General features: G+C 35.2%; 1 protein-coding gene across 2 annotated transcripts in view; it reads left to right on the top strand.

The window, feature by feature from the left end:
- LOC125053366 (phosphatidylinositol 4-kinase beta) overlaps nt 1–20789 on the top strand; it is a 57586-nt gene that overhangs the window by 32670 nt on the left and 4127 nt on the right. Inside the window, exons 1-8 of one of the 2 annotated variants that reach the window (XM_047654707.1) lie at nt 4857–5120; nt 5216–6104; nt 15100–15300; nt 15832–16098; nt 16823–16993; nt 17503–17592; nt 17834–17977; nt 20143–20321. In XM_047654707.1, coding sequence (XP_047510663.1) covers nt 5044–5120; nt 5216–6104; nt 15100–15300; nt 15832–16098; nt 16823–16993; nt 17503–17592; nt 17834–17977; nt 20143–20321 — 2018 coding nt within the window. In that variant the 5' untranslated portion in view covers nt 4857–5043. Of the gene's footprint in view, nt 1–4856; nt 5121–5215; nt 6105–15099; nt 15301–15831; nt 16099–16822; nt 16994–17502; nt 17593–17833; nt 17978–20142; nt 20322–20789 lie in introns of those variants that run through there. The other variant, XM_047654706.1, reaches the window with a different exon arrangement.

Below are 20789 nucleotides of genomic sequence, written 5' to 3'. Positions count from 1 at the left end.
TACATGTATTATAACTGCAGCACGATTTGGTGTATGTGTACAAATTATCTAATAAATAAAATTCTCGTGTCACAATGCTCGTTACCCATACTCCTTCGAAGCGGCTCGACCGATTCTTATGAATTTTTTAATGCATATTCACAGTAAGTTTGAGAATAGGCTACTAATCTTTCAAACCCCTTAATGTTAAGAGTGGTCCACCCCAAAATTTTTAATTTTTATTTTTTTATGATACAGCATACAAAAATACATACAACCCTTAATTTTATTTGTTATTTAAAATCTTATGACTTGAACTATGAGGTTTATATAGAGGAAAATTCACAAAAAAACCTACAAAATTTTCATTCAAAAAAACCGAAGAGTCTCCTGGGTAATAATAAAAATGGCAGGAAATGGCAAAGAAATAAAATCACATTAAAGAGAAACGAAGTTCGCGGTGGCAGCTAGTTTTAATATAAATTATAATTAATTTATTATAAAACTTTAGAACCCCCATTGGTAGCCCCTGCGCAAACAATCTAATTGAAATCAATATGCCATCTGTTATCGTTTACTGAGCCAATTCTTTGAATGTCATCCATTGTAGTCAATTCATTTTTATGTAATTAATAATCCATAACAATGTTTTTGTAAGGGTCAGATCTCTCATAGCACACTATTGTTTCGAATTTCTTTTTGGCAATATTTAAAATAAAAAGTATTGATACTTTTACGATTGTGATTACGTCGCGCAAATGCGTCCACCTAAATGTATTAAAGTCGCTTATTTATTTACTATTTATCGAATATTATATAATGTTCTATTTTATATAGGAAATTGGGTATGGACTGCGGCTTTGTTAAAGGAAAAAGATGTTTCGTATATTTAGTACATGTATAGAATTAATCATATAAGTTAAAGTGGCAGGTAGAAGAAGATCTAGCCACAGACGCATTTCTTGGTTGAAAAACATTAGACAATGGTTTGGTCAAAGCACCAAGTCATTGTTTAGAAGCGCATCCATCGTTACAAGCCATGATAATCGCCAACCTTCGCAAGGAGATGGCACTATAAGAAGATAGAACTGTTTGCTTCAATAATTTAAAACCGTAATAAGTTAATAGTTGGAAATCCCTTCAGATAAAAAATGTATCAGCTCGTAAGGGAGCGTTAAGTATTACGTAACGAATTTGGGGGGGGGTTGTCCTTTTGTAAAGCGTTACGATGCGGGGCGGGGATTGAATTACGCGTTATTGTTAATGCTATGTACTTCATCAAACAGTTATATTTTCAATGTAAAAACATGGTAAAATTCTACGATATTGTAATTTAATATTTAGACAGCTATTCCGACTTATAATCACATATGTCGTCAAAATATCATTTCCATTTGTTACTATAACGATTTTGTCTGGGCCGTTGTCCTTTGTTTAGTTTGGAATTCTAATTTAATTATTTCTATTAATTGGATAGAGTCATAATTTTCGTTCGCATTATGTATGTATATGAAATTGGCGAATATTATTGTTTGGCACGCAACGTGAAGGTTGCATATGACTATATTACCACTAATGAAGCTTTTTTCTTAAGCGTCACGATTTCTTATTAGGTTTTTTTTTGATACACCATTGTGTAGCTTAGTTTATGTTTTGTGGTACTTGTAATCGTTTTAGTCTTTGAGAAAAAGCGAGTTTACTGCCTTGCGTTTCTGTAACTCACTTTTATATAATAACACTTTTAAATAATACTGATAAACAATTAACAACAAGCTCCCACCTTATCAGAATGCCAAATCATAAAATGACTGCTTCACGACTGATTTGAGAGCGACCGCCGATGCGAAAGTAAATAACACACAATGACACCGTACAAAAAGAAATCCAGTTAATTTTATATGGGTGGATTTAGAGTACATTTATTATGAATTTGATGTGATCTTCATGGTATGCAGAAATTTAAAACCGATGTTAAATTATGTAAGTTTAAAGTAAAAGTGGTGTCGTTTTATCAGAATACCGAGTAGAGGAATACATCTTTAATAATTAATAAAATTCAACGCAATTCGATTTAAATTATAAATGCAAAGTAGGTTCTTTGAATGTTCTAGAAAGTTGTATGTGCATTTCTTACGTTTACGACAAATATTTGATTTAACAGGATATGAAAACCGACGTTTCTTGCACAACTCATAGTACCCTTCACTCTAGTTTCAACACTGGTATATAAATTATATAAAAGTATATGTATTTTGAGTAAATTTCCGTTTTCTCATAAATTTAATAATGAGCAATTCATATAGAACTATCAGTTATATAGAAACGGTTCAAACTTTTTTGTCAAGGTTTATCCAGAAGTACTTTCCTGACCTAATTGGTAACCGATTATTAGGCGAATTAGGCGACTAATTATAATTAATAAGTCATGAGCTCAAAATATATTTCCTCTGAAATCTTAAGATGACAAATTATTTACGTTTAATTGATGACTAACCAGTTTGTATTATTTAAATGATTGCCGTTAGTTCGTCATCAGCACATCTGTGCATAGGAAGAACATATGCCCGCTCGATAAAGTTCTAAATATAAACAGCACTTCGTTTCATAGACGGTTAACTCATCCTAAATACTTCCCCTAGGTCGTTAAGTTCGGTCGGGTCAAGAAACATACTTTGATAGTGTACTTGTTGAAATTATTTTGAGGTCATTGGCCGCTTTCTCCGTGCTTTCTTCAATCTTATGTCATGTCTGCCGTAAACAAGCTAAGAATAGATCGAAACATTGCCGTTCTATTACTATATATTATTATATAGAGGTGTAATTGTTGCAGCATACAAGTATCTTGTAAAACAAAATACTACGATAAAAAGAATGGCGAAGAGTGCCGGATATTCTCGGCCCTTCTATGCCCTTGATTTGAGAATGGTGTCCATTGAAAATTCTTTTTGAAGTTATACTTCGTTTGGCGCGTTAGGGAAAAAGTATGAGAGTAAATTTTTACTATGCGCACGCACACACAAAAAACCGACACCCTGAAGTTAGCTATAGTCCACATTTTTGATTTTTCTATTGTTAGTGTCATTTTTTCTACAAACGTAGAATAAATTTTTTATCTTGTTACGCCAAAGAAGTACACACACGTTTTTTGTCTTTATTATTACCCGTTTACATAAATTATATTTGGATTGTACGTGAGAATGATTTGATACACTCAGTTAACAGTATATTTTGTATATTTTAATATTCATCACATAAATACTATGCAGCCGTTTTAGAACGATTTGCAAGTTCAATCAATGAATGTCAATTTATTAGTCCTTATACGATCTTGTGGTATGAAATCCAGGTCCATACATGACTGCATAGCCGTTGCTCAGCTGAGAAAAAATTCATTGCTACGTGATATGCTTAACAAATTAACATTCGTTCAAATTGAGCAAGTCTGTACAAGGCTATGTACTATTTACTTAAATATACATTACATTAAATGAATGTTTTCTTGGACTGTGGAAATTGTCTATGTGGCAAGTGCAAAGGTCTACAATTCATATTACCTTAATGTTTTGTTTATTTGTACTTTGGTTTTGTTTAGTTGCAGTACGTAATCGAGGTGATCCTTAAGAGCTTATTACACTACGCGATATTCAGACAGTCTTAGTAAGACTGTCTTAAAATCTAACTAGTCAAGCTCGCTATTACACTGGACTGAATATCGCAAGCTAACTCATTTTACTCATTTGCAAAGCGTACGTAGTCGGTGACGGTTGTCTCGCGATGGGAAAACTTTCAAAGCACCAGAATCGCCATAGCTCTTGCCGCGTCTATTAATTTAAATACAAAAAAGGGTGCGTGTACTTATGTACACGCGTAAGAAGTTATACTTCTTTGGCATTATTAAAAATAGTTTTTTATTGCATACAAATAATTAATTACAATTAAGTAATCAAAGACTGGAAAAGGAGTCATTATAGTCAATAAAGTTCAGTTTACATTTGAAAAATTTAATAAATAAATATTTATTATTATTTTCTTACATTAAGTCTAACATAAATTCTATTATTATTCGAATGTTGTTTTTAAATTATGTCCAATGCCGTAGCATCTTCTGTGGGCAACTTCATTCTGTTAATTTTGTGTCACGGTGCGCGCGCATCGTAAAATTTCATTCTCATCAATTTTTCATAACGCGCCTAAAGAAGTATAACTTCAAAAATAAAAGAAAAATATGGGTGAAAGAGTATTTACTTTTGCGAGAAAAATTATCAAATATGCAAATACTGAGTGTTTTGGAACCATGTGACTTAAGAAACTACCTTAGAGTAGGAGTTGCCGAGTTTGAATGTCTATTGAAATTAGTTACTCCATACATTCAAAAAGAAGATACGGTTCTTAGACAAAGTGTCAGTTTGACAAAACAAAGATTGGTAGTTACTTTAAGATTCCTGGCAACGGGCAACTCCTATCAAGACCTAAGGTCATCAATAAATCAATTATTAATAAATCGATCAATAATTCAGCCATAAATATGGCATGTCTCGGTACAAATTGATAATATTGAAAAGTACTTTTTTTTCTTGCGAACATGCCATGGTGCACGCGGCCATAGAAAACAAACATGTACGAACGTCTTTGCTCTGCGGCTGCCACGCGCTGACTGAACGGTTAAGCGTGCTAAGTCTTATTACACTACGCGATATTCAGCAAGTAAGCAAGTAAGCACCGCCGAACCCATTCGGTCGGTCTAATTAGACAGGCTAACTTGCTAACTCTTATTACATTATGCTAAATCTTAGTAAGACTGTCTGAATATCGCGTAGTGTAATAAGCTCTTTATTCTTTGGTATGCGACGCCGCGTGCCTGTTTTGTTGCGTAAATTAGTTTACTGTACGCTCGCGTTCGAGTCGGACGTTCACTTGCGATTGCGGCTTTATTTATTCGATTACGTACTTCGCGTGTTCTAAGTGCTTAGAGTACGCAAACATCTGTTATCATGGGCGTGAATTAATATGATTAATCAACAATTAGTGACTGTTTCGGACGTGTGATAAAAATTAATAACACAAATGGTGAAAAAGATTATAGTTGTCGGTATACGTCATTATGAAGACCCTTTCTATAAGAGTCTTGATAGTAAATATAGGTACATGTCAATAATCAGAGTATTAATTGAGTTACGTGAACGAAGTGTGAAGTGTTAGTGATAATGTGATTAAAATTATTTTATTTTGTCCGTAGGCATGTGACGGGCGCGAGTGGGCCGCCGGCAGGATGCGGCCATCAGAGGAACAGGTCTCTGGATTCCGTTCTACAACGGATACCAGAGGACATGACACCCACGTCGCCGGAGGGGCCCGCCCGCTTTCAGGGGGACATGGGCCGTATTGCACCCCGTCTCGCCCTCCCGCCTGAAATTCCCGCCGGATCCGATGACTCAGGCATTCACACACCCCCCGATGGCAACGATGAAGAAAGACCGACCCCCGCTGCGGCCAGATCGCGAGAAAGCCTCGATTCCGGCAATCCAGAAGACACAGATAAACCACCCGATCCACCTGATACAGCCGTCGAGGCTCCGGCAACCGTGTCCGCAATCGACACGGCCAACCACAAAGACTTTCTCCTGCGGCTATTCGAAAGTAAACTCTTCGACATGAGTATGGCGATATCATATCTCTTTAACTCGAAAGAGCCGGGTGTGCAAACCTACCTAGCCAACAAACTGTTTTCCTTCCCTCACGAAGACGTCGACTTCTATCTACCGCAACTAGCGACAATGTACATAGAGTTAGGGGAGGTCGCTGAACTACTGCGACCGTATTTAGTGCATCGGTGTAAACAAAGTGCTGACTTTTCACTTCGGCTTGCGTGGCTGTTGACCGCTTTCGGAGGTGACGTCAAGAGGTCTAGAGCGACGAAGCTAAGGGATTCGATACTAGCTGAGGAGATACGGCCGGCTGCGAGGAGAGGCCACCATAGATCGCAATCGGATGCTTCAGCGTTGAGACTAGCAACACCATCTGGGAGACATTTAGGGGATTTGGCGTCTGGCCGGGCGTTCGATAACGGATGTCTTTGCGGGGAACAATGTTCCTGTGGAGCGCCACGACTAACGCCACAGACACAGGTGAGTTAGCGTTTAGTCTAGACAGTTTGAAAACTTTAGAATACCCTAACTTATCGTAAAATATTTGTCTTTTTTCTTTGAAAATATTATTTTAATCCTGAATACAAATGGTGCAAATAATGTATTAAAATAGCCAGTATATTTACTGCTGTACAAATAATTAAATGTTATTTCCCTGTACCCATGAGTAAACTATTTGTTTTGATTTACATTGTAACATTCCTTCCCTAAATTTAGAACCGGAACGTTTAAAGTATTTGTTTACAAATTCATTTAAATATCATACATATTAGGTAATTATCCTTATCTCAATGACATCCCTTAATAGACGTGAGTGATAACGGTATCTTTTTATTGATAAAGCAATCGTAATTTTAATAGAAAGCGAGTTTATTAAAATATAATAAATTGTTAACGGAAACAATGTGTCACTTGCAGTTTCATAAAACGAGTGATAAGGACAAAACATGCTATAGCTAATGAAGGCTTGCGTTTATAATAATAAATGACCCAATTATGAAATATAAAACTCTACCAATAATTAGGTCATAAACTCAGTGACCAACACTGGGTGGGGCATTCGATTTCACTAGACATAGTTTTCATAGTCGATGACCTCTGGGGCCATCGCCTACTCTAAAAAGATTTTGGTAAAAAAAAAGTTTATTTTCTTACATTATGTGACATTAATCATCATTTAGAGGCCGATTTTCTGAACAGTAACATAGTTTGATTTGAGACTTGGTAATTAAGTGTCCGAGATAAGGAGGACCAGTAGATAGGATCAGAAAGTAGACAAGAGTATAATTTAGATCTCAGCTCACTCTTAGCAGATATAATCCCAATCGTATGTGTTGGAGCTTCTAAGTAGTGTAAGTAGTCTCAAAAGATGCTGCAAGCCCAAATGGTGGCAAATGCCAGCGTTTGAATAGAACATTATCTAGCAAAAATAGTCGTAACGAAATACAATATTTCCTGTATACATAAGTGTATAGTAGTGTATAGCAAATTTAATGTGGAGTAATGCCATACAAATTGACTTTAAAACGTATTAAAATCGCATCAAATATATCAATGTAGATACAGTCGACTCTCGATAATTTGAAACTCAAGGGACCAGAGATAAATTTCAAATTATCAAGAGTTCAAAATAACAAGTGTTTGAATAAGCACGAGGGGGAGGGGCAACTGAAGGAAATAAGAATTTGATCAAAATTTGTTACTTATTATTTCCATATTTTTATTATGTATTAACAATTATTATTACATATAACCATTATTCACAAATTTTTATTTCAAAAAGAAGTCTGTAATCTTTTTTTGAGTGAGTGACTTCAGTTTATCATTGTCCAAAGAAATTTTGATAGTGGTGAGAGCTGCAAAGTAATCGTCACTTGTGTCGCCAACAATTGACAAGTCTGTGCATGTATGCAAACAAACGACAGGTACATGCATGATAATCGCTTCAAATTATAGAGAGTAGGGAAGACTGGATTTCAAATTATCGCATGTTGGCGAGCAAGATAATACTTTTTCAACTTCAAATTACCGAAGGGACCAATTTCTATTGATTTTATTCAAATTATCGAGTGTTTTTCAAGGGACCGGATTTTTTTTTCAAATTATCGAGAGATTCAAATTAACGAGTGTCAAATTATCGAGAGTCGACTGTATTTTTATGGAAGTACACAATTCAATAAAAAATGTTTACTCGTTTGAATTACAGCAGATACGATCGCTGTTATTCTCGTACAGTAAGAAAAGCATGTCAGCGACGTGTCAGACACAGGCTGATCACCATCAATAAAAACAATATGATAAATAAAGTAACGCTCAATTTTTTTACAAGAAACATTGTTCTACAGAATTTGCGTAATACATTATCTAATTCTTATTCTAAGACGTGCTTTACTCTGAAATCTTTATCTGTTGCAAAATTATGTTTTCACTTTATAGAAATTGCTAACTTTAAATACTACACCACAATATGTAGCTGGTTTAAATAAAGCGTCCTTGGTATTAGTTAAATATATGCACTAAGGCGGTTTTGATACTATAACATAAAATAAAATTGGCGCTTCGACCGGGAACGAACCCGATTCCCTAGTTCTCAAGGTGATAATCATCTATACTAATATTATAAAGAGGAAAGGTTTGATTTTTTGTTTGTTTGAAATGAATAGGCTCCGAAACTACTGAACAAGCTACACTATTCCCGAGTGACATAGGCTATGTTTCATTATCAAAAAAATTAGGGATGCTTACTAAAACTTGAATAATCTAACCCAAGGTGTAAAAAATAAACAAAAAACTTCATTTAATCGTGTGCGCTGCGAAAACTATTAATGATATAACAAAATGATGTACTACAATTTTTCATGACACATCACTATCTCTAAAAAATGTCGCGATAGCATGTCTCTATCTTTTATAGTTACGTCACAATAAGCGTCCTTTTATTATTATTTTTTTTAAATACCACCACTAGAAAAGGCTCTTTATTCGTACCTAGGTATTGATTCTTATCAAAATAATTACCATCGTTTCACATAAGCTACAATTTAATGGCATAACCACCAAAAAAAGCATGGTGGATTGGTGTTCTCCTGCCGTTTCTCTTGAATAGTTTACTACTATGTAATATAACAAAAATCTTAGCCACAGCAACGCTTGGCCGAGTCTACTAGTACATGATATATCAGTGTAAAACTTACAAGCTAAGAACTCCATATTGTGCCTTTGGAACCTTTCCTTAATTAAACCGCAACTGAACGCTGAACTAGCACTTGCTGGATTATATATATTCAAGCTGGTGGTAAGGGCTATCGTTCAATAACTAAGCCTCGCTTGTGGGGATTCCCCGGGCTTTTCCCCTTACTAAGCAAATCAATAGATGCATTTATGTATTGTGTTGTAGGCTAATACTCATTGAAATACATTTACATAATACGAAATTAAACATAGACTTTCAAATTTTACAGTATTTTGGATAAAGTGAAATTATAAAGAGCTAAAACCTTCGCTTAATAAGCGTTTTCCGTGTCTGATTAACTGCTTTTTATATCAACATTATTTATAATTTAATATGTAGATTATATTCGCTAACAATTCGTTGCGCTCAAATGTTGGATTCACCAGCTGGGGTACACGAAAATGTAAGAACAGATTTCGCTACTCTATCATACCTATCACTGTTAAAAATTACACAAAAAAAAAACAATTGTAATTTCAAAGGCTCCATATTTGTGGGGAATTACGAAATATAATTCGATATCGGGATTATTAGTTACTCGCTCGTACGGTGAAGGAAAACATCGTGAGGAATTCCTAAGACCCTAAAAGTCGAAGGTGTCAAGCACAGAAGGCTGATAAATAAATCTGTCGGTTGTACCGCTACTAGGTTTTTTTATTCATGTCCATAATGTAAAATCATTTATATAAAAACTTGACATATAAAAGTCAAAGTCAAATCAATTATTTCAATTAGGCACTTTTGAAAGTCAAAATGACAAGTTAAAAATATTTAAAAAAATGACTAGTTGCCCCTTCCAAAAGGTAGTTTCATATGGGGAAGAATGGGTAAGAAACTCTATACTTTTAAAATCGTTTTTACAATATTTTGTATATGTTAACGTAAAATTGTAAACACCGTTAGATTGTAATCTATCTCGCGAGATTATAAACTGTCAAAAGATTGTGAACCTCAGCGTACTGCTTACAATTTAACGTATTATTATTCGGTAGATTGTACTACACTAACTTAGTTATCATTCAAACTTCTTTGGTCAATTACAGATTAATTTTACTTCCCAACAATTTCATATAACTACCGAATTCGACAGTTTACAATCTCGCGAGATAGATTACAATCTAACGGTTTTTACAATTTTACGGTGACATATACATCATTGATATAATGTACCTACTGCATTTGTCAGACTCGCTTTAAATGATACCAGTATTATACAGAGTGTTAATCACAGCACATTCCTCTAATCATTGTTATTAATTCACTTCCGTTGAAATGATACGTCATACCGTTTATAGTATTAATTAGGACACTTGGCATAACTCAAATATGTATGGTGGATAACGTTTGTATGGTTTATATGGATACTACAATTGTAATATTTTTGAAGTGAAACTTCTTTAGACGCATGACGGTAATTTTTTTACGGATGAAACGCAATCATAATAATATTAACGTCACAGAGATAGAAAAGGGAGAGAGCGATGGAGACCTATTGAGAGAGAGTGAGAAGGGCGACTTACCCTATAGAAATTCTATTTTTAAAATTGAAATTTCGTAAAGAGAATTTATGAAATATTAGTATTTTATATTTTATACAAAATAATTTATTGAAATCTGAAATGACGCATTGTAAATTAAAATGCGACGTGTTTTTGCTATCGAAGAAATAAAAAAAAATTGTAAAGTTATAAATTGTATTAATTTTCGACACTTTTAATAATTTAATGACATAAATTCCTATCATATCTTCCTTTTTCTCTCCCTCTAAGTCTCGAAAATCCAGAGTTTTAGATTTGAAGAAATATGAACAAGACTTTAAAAGAAGTTTCAGTTTTAAGAGAACGTTTTGGTAAAAACTTTGAAGATATTGTTAATTCGGTTTTTTATAATATACGTGTTTAATTATCGGAACCGATTTAACTTTTTCATACCCACAATGAAGAGTACAAAAATAGCTGTATGTAAAATTAAATGAACAGTGCTGAGAAATAATATAAAGTAGATGCAGAGTTAATTCGAAAAATTCAACAAAAAACTATGAAAAGAATATTGAAGTTAGAACAGAAATCAATTAAAATCATTCACTTGTTCTAGTTGTGTTGTATAAGGAAATACTGTAACCATAACATTGACGTCAATAGAATAAAAAACCGTGGCATATGAAAACATTGTTTATTAATTACCTTGATAGTAATAATTGCACATCTAGCAATTCAACTTCTAAAAATAATGTTCTGTTATCAAATTGAATCGTAGATAACTAGAATATTTAACAACCTTCACGTTTTGCACGCAGTTTAAAACTATTGGAATAGTAAATAAAAATCTTTAGCACGAGTCCTTTTAAGTCTGGGCTTCAAATGTCTGTATCGGTTTCATGATAATTTAATCAGTCTAATAAACAAGTAGGTGATCAGCCTCCTGTGCCTGACACACGCCGTCGACTTTTTGGGTCTAAGGCAAGCCGGTTTCCTCGCGATGTTTTCCTTCGCCGTTCGAGCGAATGTTAAATGCGCATAAAATAAACTCTATTGGTGTACGGCCGGGGATCGAACCTACGACCTCAGGGATGAGAGTCGCACGCTCAAGCCAATAGACCAACACAGTACTGCTGCTGGAATTTTATATAGTTATTTAATATTACATATATGCACCAGAGAAAATGTCGGCGTATTATATTGATTATATCAACTTCAATTTCAACGCCTTTATTTTAACTAATACAAGAGAAAGATTACAAAATATAAATGTATATAAAAATAGTTTTTTAAGAAGATTTTGTTGCACAGCTGTCCTCTCGTACAGCTTGCCTTTGTGGCACAAAGACCTCCTCCAGCTGTTTCCAGTACTTCCTATCCCTGGCAAGTCTTAACCACAGAGGACAAGTGGATTTTTTAAAGTCATCAGCCCACCGCGCACATGGTCTTCCTCTCTTTCGCTTGGTGTTGTAGCGAGGTGTCCATTGAGTGACTTTTTTCGACCATTTTGCTCTCTGGCCTCTGAGCAGGTTCCCTGTCCATCACCATTTAAGCCTTTTGGCTCTGGTCATTACATCTTCCCAGTTGGTGATCCTTCGGAGATCTACAACTTGGTATATCGTTGTTATATTATTTTAAAGATTGCAGGCGTAAAACAATGCCCAAACAATTTTACGAAACGATTGTTCCGGTTAATATCACACTATGAGATCACTAATTTAGTCTGTTACCATGTTCACCTTGGTGTTATCAAATAATGCAACTTAGCAATGAAAATTTAACCTTAGAATTATAAATGTACTGAGCTTTTAATCAAGCATGACATGACTAACGCCCGCGCGTTTATACCAATAACAATTGTAACGATTCGTAGATTTTTTGAATTTCAAATGCGATTACGATTCGTAGTACGGTTCGGATATTTTAGAACCCTAATTATAGCATCTTCTTTTTGGGTGCCTCTTCATTACTGGAGGTGGGACATCAGTCTCGTGTAGTGTGTCTTGTGCCAGATGCAGCAATTCTGCCGCAGTCCCAATACCCGTCTCTTAGATAAGATGCCAGGGTGTAAAGTAATAATACATAACGTATACTAAAAGCACTTCAATTATGATTTAGTAATAATAGTTATTAAAATCGAAGCGGTGGTAGAAAGCGAATGGAGAAAGAAAGCCATAGACAGAATCAGTTGGAGAAAGATGGAGGAGGCTTTTACCCGTAAAGAAGTTCAGATCGAAGGAACCGAAGGTAGTTAGGATATAGAATATACAGGATAACAAGATGAAATAATGTATTAAAAATTCTAAGAAGTATATTGTTATGATTGGTAAATAAACGGGCATTTATTATTATTATTAATTATTAAAATAATCTACTTCATTTAGTATGCACATAAAATAATAACTCAACCGAGGCTAAGCATTTCTATTTACGTAAATTTATTAATCTTGATATTGTAGAAAGGCTCATAGGAACATAAGCATTTTACACTTAAAATTGATATGTTCATTAAATATTAAAAAAAAATGTAACTATAATTTTAAAATATATACAAACATATATATATTATCGAAATCGGATGCGGAAGAACAGTTGTTTAATCTTGAAAATATCGTTGTGACATTAATTAAGGTGAATAACCTTACACCTTTTGAACCTCAACGGTAAGATTCAATCTGACTCCAGTAGGTCAAAAATGTATTGGATTTTTGTTATAGACACAAGCTTAACAAAATAACTTTAGCCGCATAACTAATTTTTATACAATTATGAGAATTCAAATTGTATAGAAATCCTCGGAGCAGTGAGGTCGCTACGTGAAGCCTGCGATGTGTCCAAGAGACTTCTGTGCTTCTGGAAGGAGCTAGGCTGGTTTAGTTAGCCAGGACTTTACGCGCAACGGACCTACCGTAAAGTCCATAAGATTTTAAGTGCGGAAACTGAGTCCACCAACCTTTAACCTTTATTAGAACTAAAAACGTACACAGAGAAATATTTAAAAAAAAACATTTAATCATATAGGTAACACAATGTACACTTATGAACGTCAAAGAGAAATGTATATGAAATGCTTCTAACTTTACATTTTATAAATACACAAGCGGACCCGACAGACGTTGTCCTGCATAATATTGCAAGCGATAAATATAATTAGGAAACTTAAGCTATTCGAGACTTGTAGTTGTTGCAGTATTGATAAATAATCTAGATACCGACTGCAGAGTCATCTGCCGGGCTGATTTGTGAATCCAAACCATCCAGGGCGCCACCCAAACGCATACAAAAAATTCATTCAAATCGGTCCAGCCGTTTAAGACGAGTTCAGTGACATACACACGTGCGGTAGAATTATATATAAAAAGATAATAAAAGCGCAATATGTATTCTACATAAATAATAATTGCGCGAGAGAATTAGAGGCTAGAAATAAGGGCTAGCGTAATATAAGTGATATAATTTTTTGGAGTATTTCGTTATACTTAAAAAAACAAATGAGTTATATAAAATATATTTGAAGATGTTCTCAGTAGCAAACCCACGCTTTCCACTTTTCCCACGAAACAGTTGTTGATTGTTGAGGTCAGCTAATTTAAACATTGCGTCACCTTTGATTTAGTCTCTGCGAATATTCATTGAATGTTATTTGTATTTATGAATGATCTCGCATATAAACTCAAACTCAAAATATCTTTATTCAAGTGGATAACCAAGTACACTTTTGAATTGTTAAGTTAAATTAATTGTAAATTTACATTTACTACCAGTTCGCAAGTCAAGGGCGTAGAGCGGATAAGAAGAACTGGTAAGAAACTTTCCGCCAATCTTTTTAATCGCCAAGTATTGTCATACAAATTGTTTGAACTGGAGCAAATCAATCCCAAGGATTAGGATAATTTAAGTGTTCCTCAAATTTATAAAACGCTTTATTGATTAATTTCCGTCTAACGAGGGCTTTGAATTTCTTTTTATATCTTGCTAATATAGTACATGTATTGAGTCTCTTAGTTTTGATTTTATTCTGTAAAATACATAATTATATTATTCAACCAACACCAACCATGCAAGCTGTAAAGTGAAACGTGACAAAATATTTGTAAGCCTCATTAATTTCCTATGAATTCGCGTAAAGTTAATGTTCAGGGTTAATTCAAAATAGATTTGGTTTTTGTAATCTTTCAACGTTCTGATGATTCAAATTCGAATATAGAATTGATAAGTTTTCGCTTCTCCGCATGCGTCAATTCTTTTTAATGTGACAAAAGATTTGGCAAACAAATACGCTGAAATTGCACACATTATATTGTACGGGGAAGTGATGTAATAATTTAATTATAACACTAAGTTATTATTTATGTAGGAGTAGTGTTGGTCGTAGGTTCGATCCCCGGCTGTGCACCAATGGACTTTCTATGTGCGCATTTAACATTTGCTCGAACGGTGAAGGAAAACATCGTGAGGAAACCGACTTGCCTTAGACCCAAAAAGTCGACAGCGTGTGTCTGACATAGAAGGCTGATCACCTACTTACCTATTAGATTTAAAAATGATCATGAAATAGATTCAGAAATCTGAGGCCCAGACCTAAAGAGGTTGTAGCGCAACTGATAATAGTATTATTTCTACCGGTGCTAGGATCTCATCACCTAAGTAAGGCATACATGTCATTGTTGTAGTTTTATTTCGTACAAGTTCTTTTACAGTTTATTTGGTGGTATTGAAAAATATTATAAAACTATTCTCACTTAAGTTATAATTTATTTTTCAGTTCCTGACGGCCCTTACAAACATAGGTCGTCGTCTCGCAAGCGTAGCAGACAAAGAGAGAAGGAATGGCCGACTTCGCGCTGAACTGGCCACTCTCGACCTTAACCTACCGGCCCGAGTTTGGCTGCCACTGCATAAGAAGCCACACTGCGTGCTTAGGATACCGCCTCATGCTGCAGCAGTGCTTAATAGCAAGGACAAGGTACTGACATTTAAATTGTTATTCTGTATAGATTATTATAATAGTTTTAGTTAAGGGACGAACTAAAGGCCATCAATTTAAACTGTGTGACGGATAATTGGGGATTGGCAGAAACAATATTCAATGAAAATGTTCTACATTTTTTATGCTTGTTTTTTTGTGTGGACATTTATTTCGTTTTAAAATTTACTAGTGGTTTTGTAGTATTGGGTAGAATTGCAACATTTATATTTTCAGATACTTGAAATTTTCGTGATATTAACAGAGCTATCAAAATTATGGTCAAATTTCAATCAACTCTTACATTTCGTTCGATATTATGATAAATATTTTTCCCAAAGGGGTAGGCAGTGACCACTTGATAGTGGATGAAGCGAGAGAGGTATGTCTCCTGACATCTATACCTCTCTCGCTTCATCCACTTTCATGACACTCCATACATCCTCGACGGTTATGAGAACTTGTCCCTTCTCTAGACAAAACTAGTTTAATCATAGACGCAGTAGATTAATAAAGTTTGTTACTTTCCAGGCACCCTACATAATGTACGTAGAAGTACTCGAGACGGAAGGGCACGAGCCATTGCCCCCTCGCCTTTTACCACCCGCGCCACCTGCCCCCCACTCGCCACCAATACGTCACACGAAAAGCGAAGAGAACTTAGTGCCAGAGTGGCCAGTGCTTTCGATGTACTCGGCGATGGATGACGTTGATAATAGCGATTGCTGGAGCCATGATGATGACGAACTAAGCACGCAGTATCATACGAGAGCACCGGCGCCTGATTGTGTTTCCCAGGTATTAAAGCAGTTTCAAGAATTTTAATTCAATCTTCACATTACTGACATATGTATATAAACGATATCACAATCTTGGACCACACTTGCCTCAACACAAGTTGCACGAAACATATTTCATGAAAAACCTATTACGTAAAGATTTACTGTAACACCATCTAATGACAGTACCATTTATTATATATACTGGGTTATTACATTATAGAGAATGCTATAAAAATTAATATTCCGATTAATTTGATCACAATAATTAAACTATATTAGGAAATAGTATTCAAATTATCAGAGTATGTTTATTATTTTAGTAATACTTGGTCCTTCGAGCCGGATATGACCCAAAGACTCGGTCAAATTACACACATTAATTTACGTCAATACTTACCTAGCAGTTTGTTAAGTTTGTACCAAACATTGAATCATCAAATTAAAACAAAGAAATGAATAAAATAATTTATCATTATCTGGTCAAAAGACTAAGGGAGCGTTCAAGTATTACGTCACGCAATTTTTGGAGATTATTGACCCCCCCATGTAACACTAAGTCAAGTATAGTAAAACGTTTCGTGGTGTAAAGTACTAGAAAGTCGAAAATAATATTAACAATAACGCGTAATTCAATACCCGCCCCGCATCGTAACGTTTTACAAAAGGACCCCCGCCCCCCCCAAATTCGTTACGTAATACTTGAACGCTTCCTAACTCTAAAGCCCATGAATTTGTTCCAGCTGTCAGTGTTATCAGTGACGTCCATACAGTCGACCTCCTCATGCGGATCTCGTGAGTCAATGGCCGTGGGTGCTGGTGATGTGAGGCGTCGTTTGGCTGACGCGACTGCCGCTGCTCCGCCGAATACCTTCAAACATGACCCTGCTGATCCGTCAGCTGTGGCCCTTAAGGTTGGTGAACATTCTTCTCATAGAGAAAGTATCTTTCTTTCTCCCTCTCTCTCTCTCTGTCTCTCTGTCATAGCACAGCTTTGCGTACGTCACCTTTTAGTAATAGTAAAATAAATGACATGTAATTCGTAATAGAACTTATTAATTACTGTTAATAAGTTCAATTAATCTATACATTACGGAGAACTCCTCCCTTTTTACGAATAGACTTCTGTCTCTATCTTTCTATCCATTGAGAAATTTTAACACACAATAAATATCTCCTATCCTATTTCCTTACGGAAAACTTTCTCTTTACGGCTTAGTTTTTTTACCGACTTCAAAAACTAAGTAGGTTTAACCGTTTAAAGTTAAAAGGTTTAATGTTACCTCATTAGTTTCATTATATGTTATTTATTATTATTTTTATTCGAAGTGTAATTATCTTAATCTTTTGTTAATTTGATTTTTGGACAAATTTTAAAGTTATCATATTCGTGTATAAATAAATATTTTGTTTGTATTTGCAGGAATCTTGGGAGAGCAAATTGGCTAGAATGCGATCTTCGTCTCCATACGGCTACTTGGCTGGATGGAGGCTTCTTGGATGCATTGTTAAGGTGAATAATTTTACACTGAATGAAGACGTATACGTTACGTACAAATATTTTTAACAAAAACACATTATAATATTTTGACGAAATGAAACATTTTTTTCGTTTCCTGTAATATTTGGTTCTCTGGACATACGAGGCCATCAAAACACTTTTTTAACGGATTCAAGCTATGTATTATTATAAACTTATAATTATTTTACATAATTTTTTTTTTGCGACGTTTAATAAAAATCAATTTTCCCAGGTGGGTGACGACTTACGTCAAGAGATGTTGGCGGCGCAGCTCTTACGCCGACTTCAAGCCGTGTGGGATCTCGAGAGAGTCCCGTTGACGTTACGGCCCTATGAAATCATTTGCCTCGATAAGGAGTCTGGACTCATACAGCCGGTGAGTTACTATAAGAAACTCTGCGTTCTTGCTTCTTGTTTCTTGATCGTTGTTGAAGTGAAAAGAGCGACAGTAAAAAGAAACGACACTTAAATTTATAAGATTTAACGAGGGAGAAAATGAGATAGGCAACATTATACATTGTATAAACTTTAAATAAGTGTGTATTTGATCTTAATTAAAAATAAACATAGATGTGCAAAAAAATTTAATAATAAATTAATTTCATTCAATTATAAAATTAAATGCAATTTTTCAATTTTTTAGCGACTAAATAAAATACTGTTTTGACCGGATTGAAGTTATGTATTATTATAAATTTACAACTATTTAACATAATTTTAAATTTATCCGACGTTTCGCGTGCTTTACAGCGTGCGTGGTCACGGTGACTGAAGACAAAAGATGTTGAATGTCAAAAAGTATCACAGCTGCAGAGAAAGTTGAATTATCTGTATTTATTTCCCCGGAGTTGGTATCGACTAAAAGATGGAGGGTTTTGGCAAAAATGGCTCACGGTGTCCTCTATTTTCGCGGATTGTGTTTCTTTTTGAGATTTTAATTTGGATATTATTGGATCCCAGGTGTTTGACAATTTTAGGCCGTCTTCTCTATTGAAATTGGGGTGTTTTTTGATTTCAATGGCTTCGCGTACCAATCTTGGGAAGAATCTTTTCTCTTTCGCAAGTACTTTCGGTTGGTCAAAGCGTATGTAGTGATTAGGCCTATCTAGTATGTGTTCACAGACTGCTGATTTTGTGTGTCGTCTATGTCTTATGTCTGCAATGTGTTCTTTGAGTCTGCTGGACATATTGCGTTTAGTTTGCCCTATGTAAGACAGGCCACAGTCGCAATCCAGTTTGTATATACCTGCATCTTGCAATGGGGTGTTACTTTTGATTGGTCTTAGGAATTGCTGAATCTTCTTGTGCGGCTTGAAAATTGTATGAATAGAAGCTCGTTTTAGGATCCGGCTAATTCTATCTGTAACTCCCTTTACATATGGCAAGTAGGCTGGCTGGCGGGGAACTGTTTGTGTCTTGTTTTTGTTTTTGTGATGTAGCCGGGGGATGCGCAGCTTGTTTCGGTGTAGCACCTGTTTGACATGCTGTAGTTCCTCCTCGAGGTGGGTATCATCACAAAGACGTTGGGCTCTCTGAAACAAACATTTACCGACAGAAAGCAGTTGTGAAGGGTGGTGGTGGGATTCACCATTGAGGTACCTATCTGTGTGGGTTGCCTTCCTGTGTATTGTGTGACCTAGTGTGCCATCTGCTTTGCGTATAATTAAAATGTCTAAAAAGGGCAGACGGTTGTTGTTTTCTTGTTCAACAGTAAATTTAATGTTCTTGTGTATTGAATTTAAATGTGCTAGAAATGCAGATATTTTGTCATTGGGGAGTACTACAAATGTGTCATCGACATATCTCTTGTACAGTCGAGGTTTAACCGGGGCATTGGCCAGAGCTCTCTCCTCAAAGTCCTCCATGAAGATGTCAGCGACTATAGGTGACACTGGAGAACCCATGGCTACTCCATCAACCTGCACATAGAACTCATCTTTCCACATTAAGTATCCTGATGTGAGACAGTGTTTTACAATATCTACATAATCTGGTGACATGTTCTGTTCTCTAAGTCTTTTTGCAATGATATCTAGGCAGTCATTTAGTGGTAAGTTTGTAAATAGTGACTCAATGTCAAAAATGTAAATGTAGTTGTAAATTTATAATAATACATAACTTCAATCCGGTCAAAACAGTATTTTATTTAAATGAGTTTTTAGCGACTTTCAAAATTTAATTATTTTAGTTTTTATCAAAATTAATTTAAAGAAAAGTCTAATACTACATTTAGATAGTGAAAAAATTACTAATTTATACATTATTAAGTATAAAACTTTTAATATTTTTGTTTTTTATCAAAATTAATAATTGCTATTATACTTAAAAATTAAAATAACATTCGTCTCATTACCTTTATCAAAATTTTTGAAGGTTTTACTTCTACCACGTATGACGAATAAATACAGCAACGGGCGGCTTTACCGCATTTACGAGCTCTTTCAGGCAACCTTTTAACATGAATTCCTATTCTATATAGTTATATCCTTATACCGTCATGTACCTTAGGAGGGTGAATGAAACCACATTTTTTTTCAACAGGTACTGAACTCGGTATCGCTACACCAGATAAAAAAGCAATCGGGGAAGACGCTTCGGGCTTGGCTAGAGCTGGAGCACGGTCCCGGGACCAGCGAAGGATTCCTCCGAGCGCAAAGGAACTTCGTGCACTCGGCCGCTGCCTACGCCCTCACCAGCTACCTTCTGCAGCTTAAGGACAGGTAAACATTAAACACTGATTTGAAGGCATTTTTGACGTGACAACGTCTTATAATTCGATGGAGCCGACTGCACGCACGAAAATACATGACTCATGCGGCGTTACCTCTGAGGCGTTCCATTTAAGGCTTGAAGTGCAAGCGAGAGCGCAGAACGAGCGACAAAGAGGCACGATTTGACATAATTGTATTTATGCGTACAAATAAATGTAAATTTAATTGTGATTTCCATTTACCTCCTTCTCTATAATACAAAATGTTTATCAAACAAAACAAAAAAAATCTTTTGAAAAATGCAACCATTCCATCAGTATTTTCTTATGACGTTGTCACGTTCAACTATTGTCAGTAAACCGACTTTACAGACAACCGATTTTTTTTTTAAATAAACGATATCATTTATTATTTACCATAATAGAAAACATCGTGAGGAAACCGGCTTGCCTTAGACCCAAAAAGTCAACGGCGTGT

This window comes from Pieris napi, chromosome 10 (assembly GCF_905475465.1).
Source record: "Pieris napi chromosome 10, ilPieNapi1.2, whole genome shotgun sequence".
NCBI classification, from domain to species: domain Eukaryota; kingdom Metazoa; phylum Arthropoda; class Insecta; order Lepidoptera; family Pieridae; genus Pieris; species Pieris napi.
This window is presented reverse-complemented; position numbering and strand designations above follow the sequence as displayed.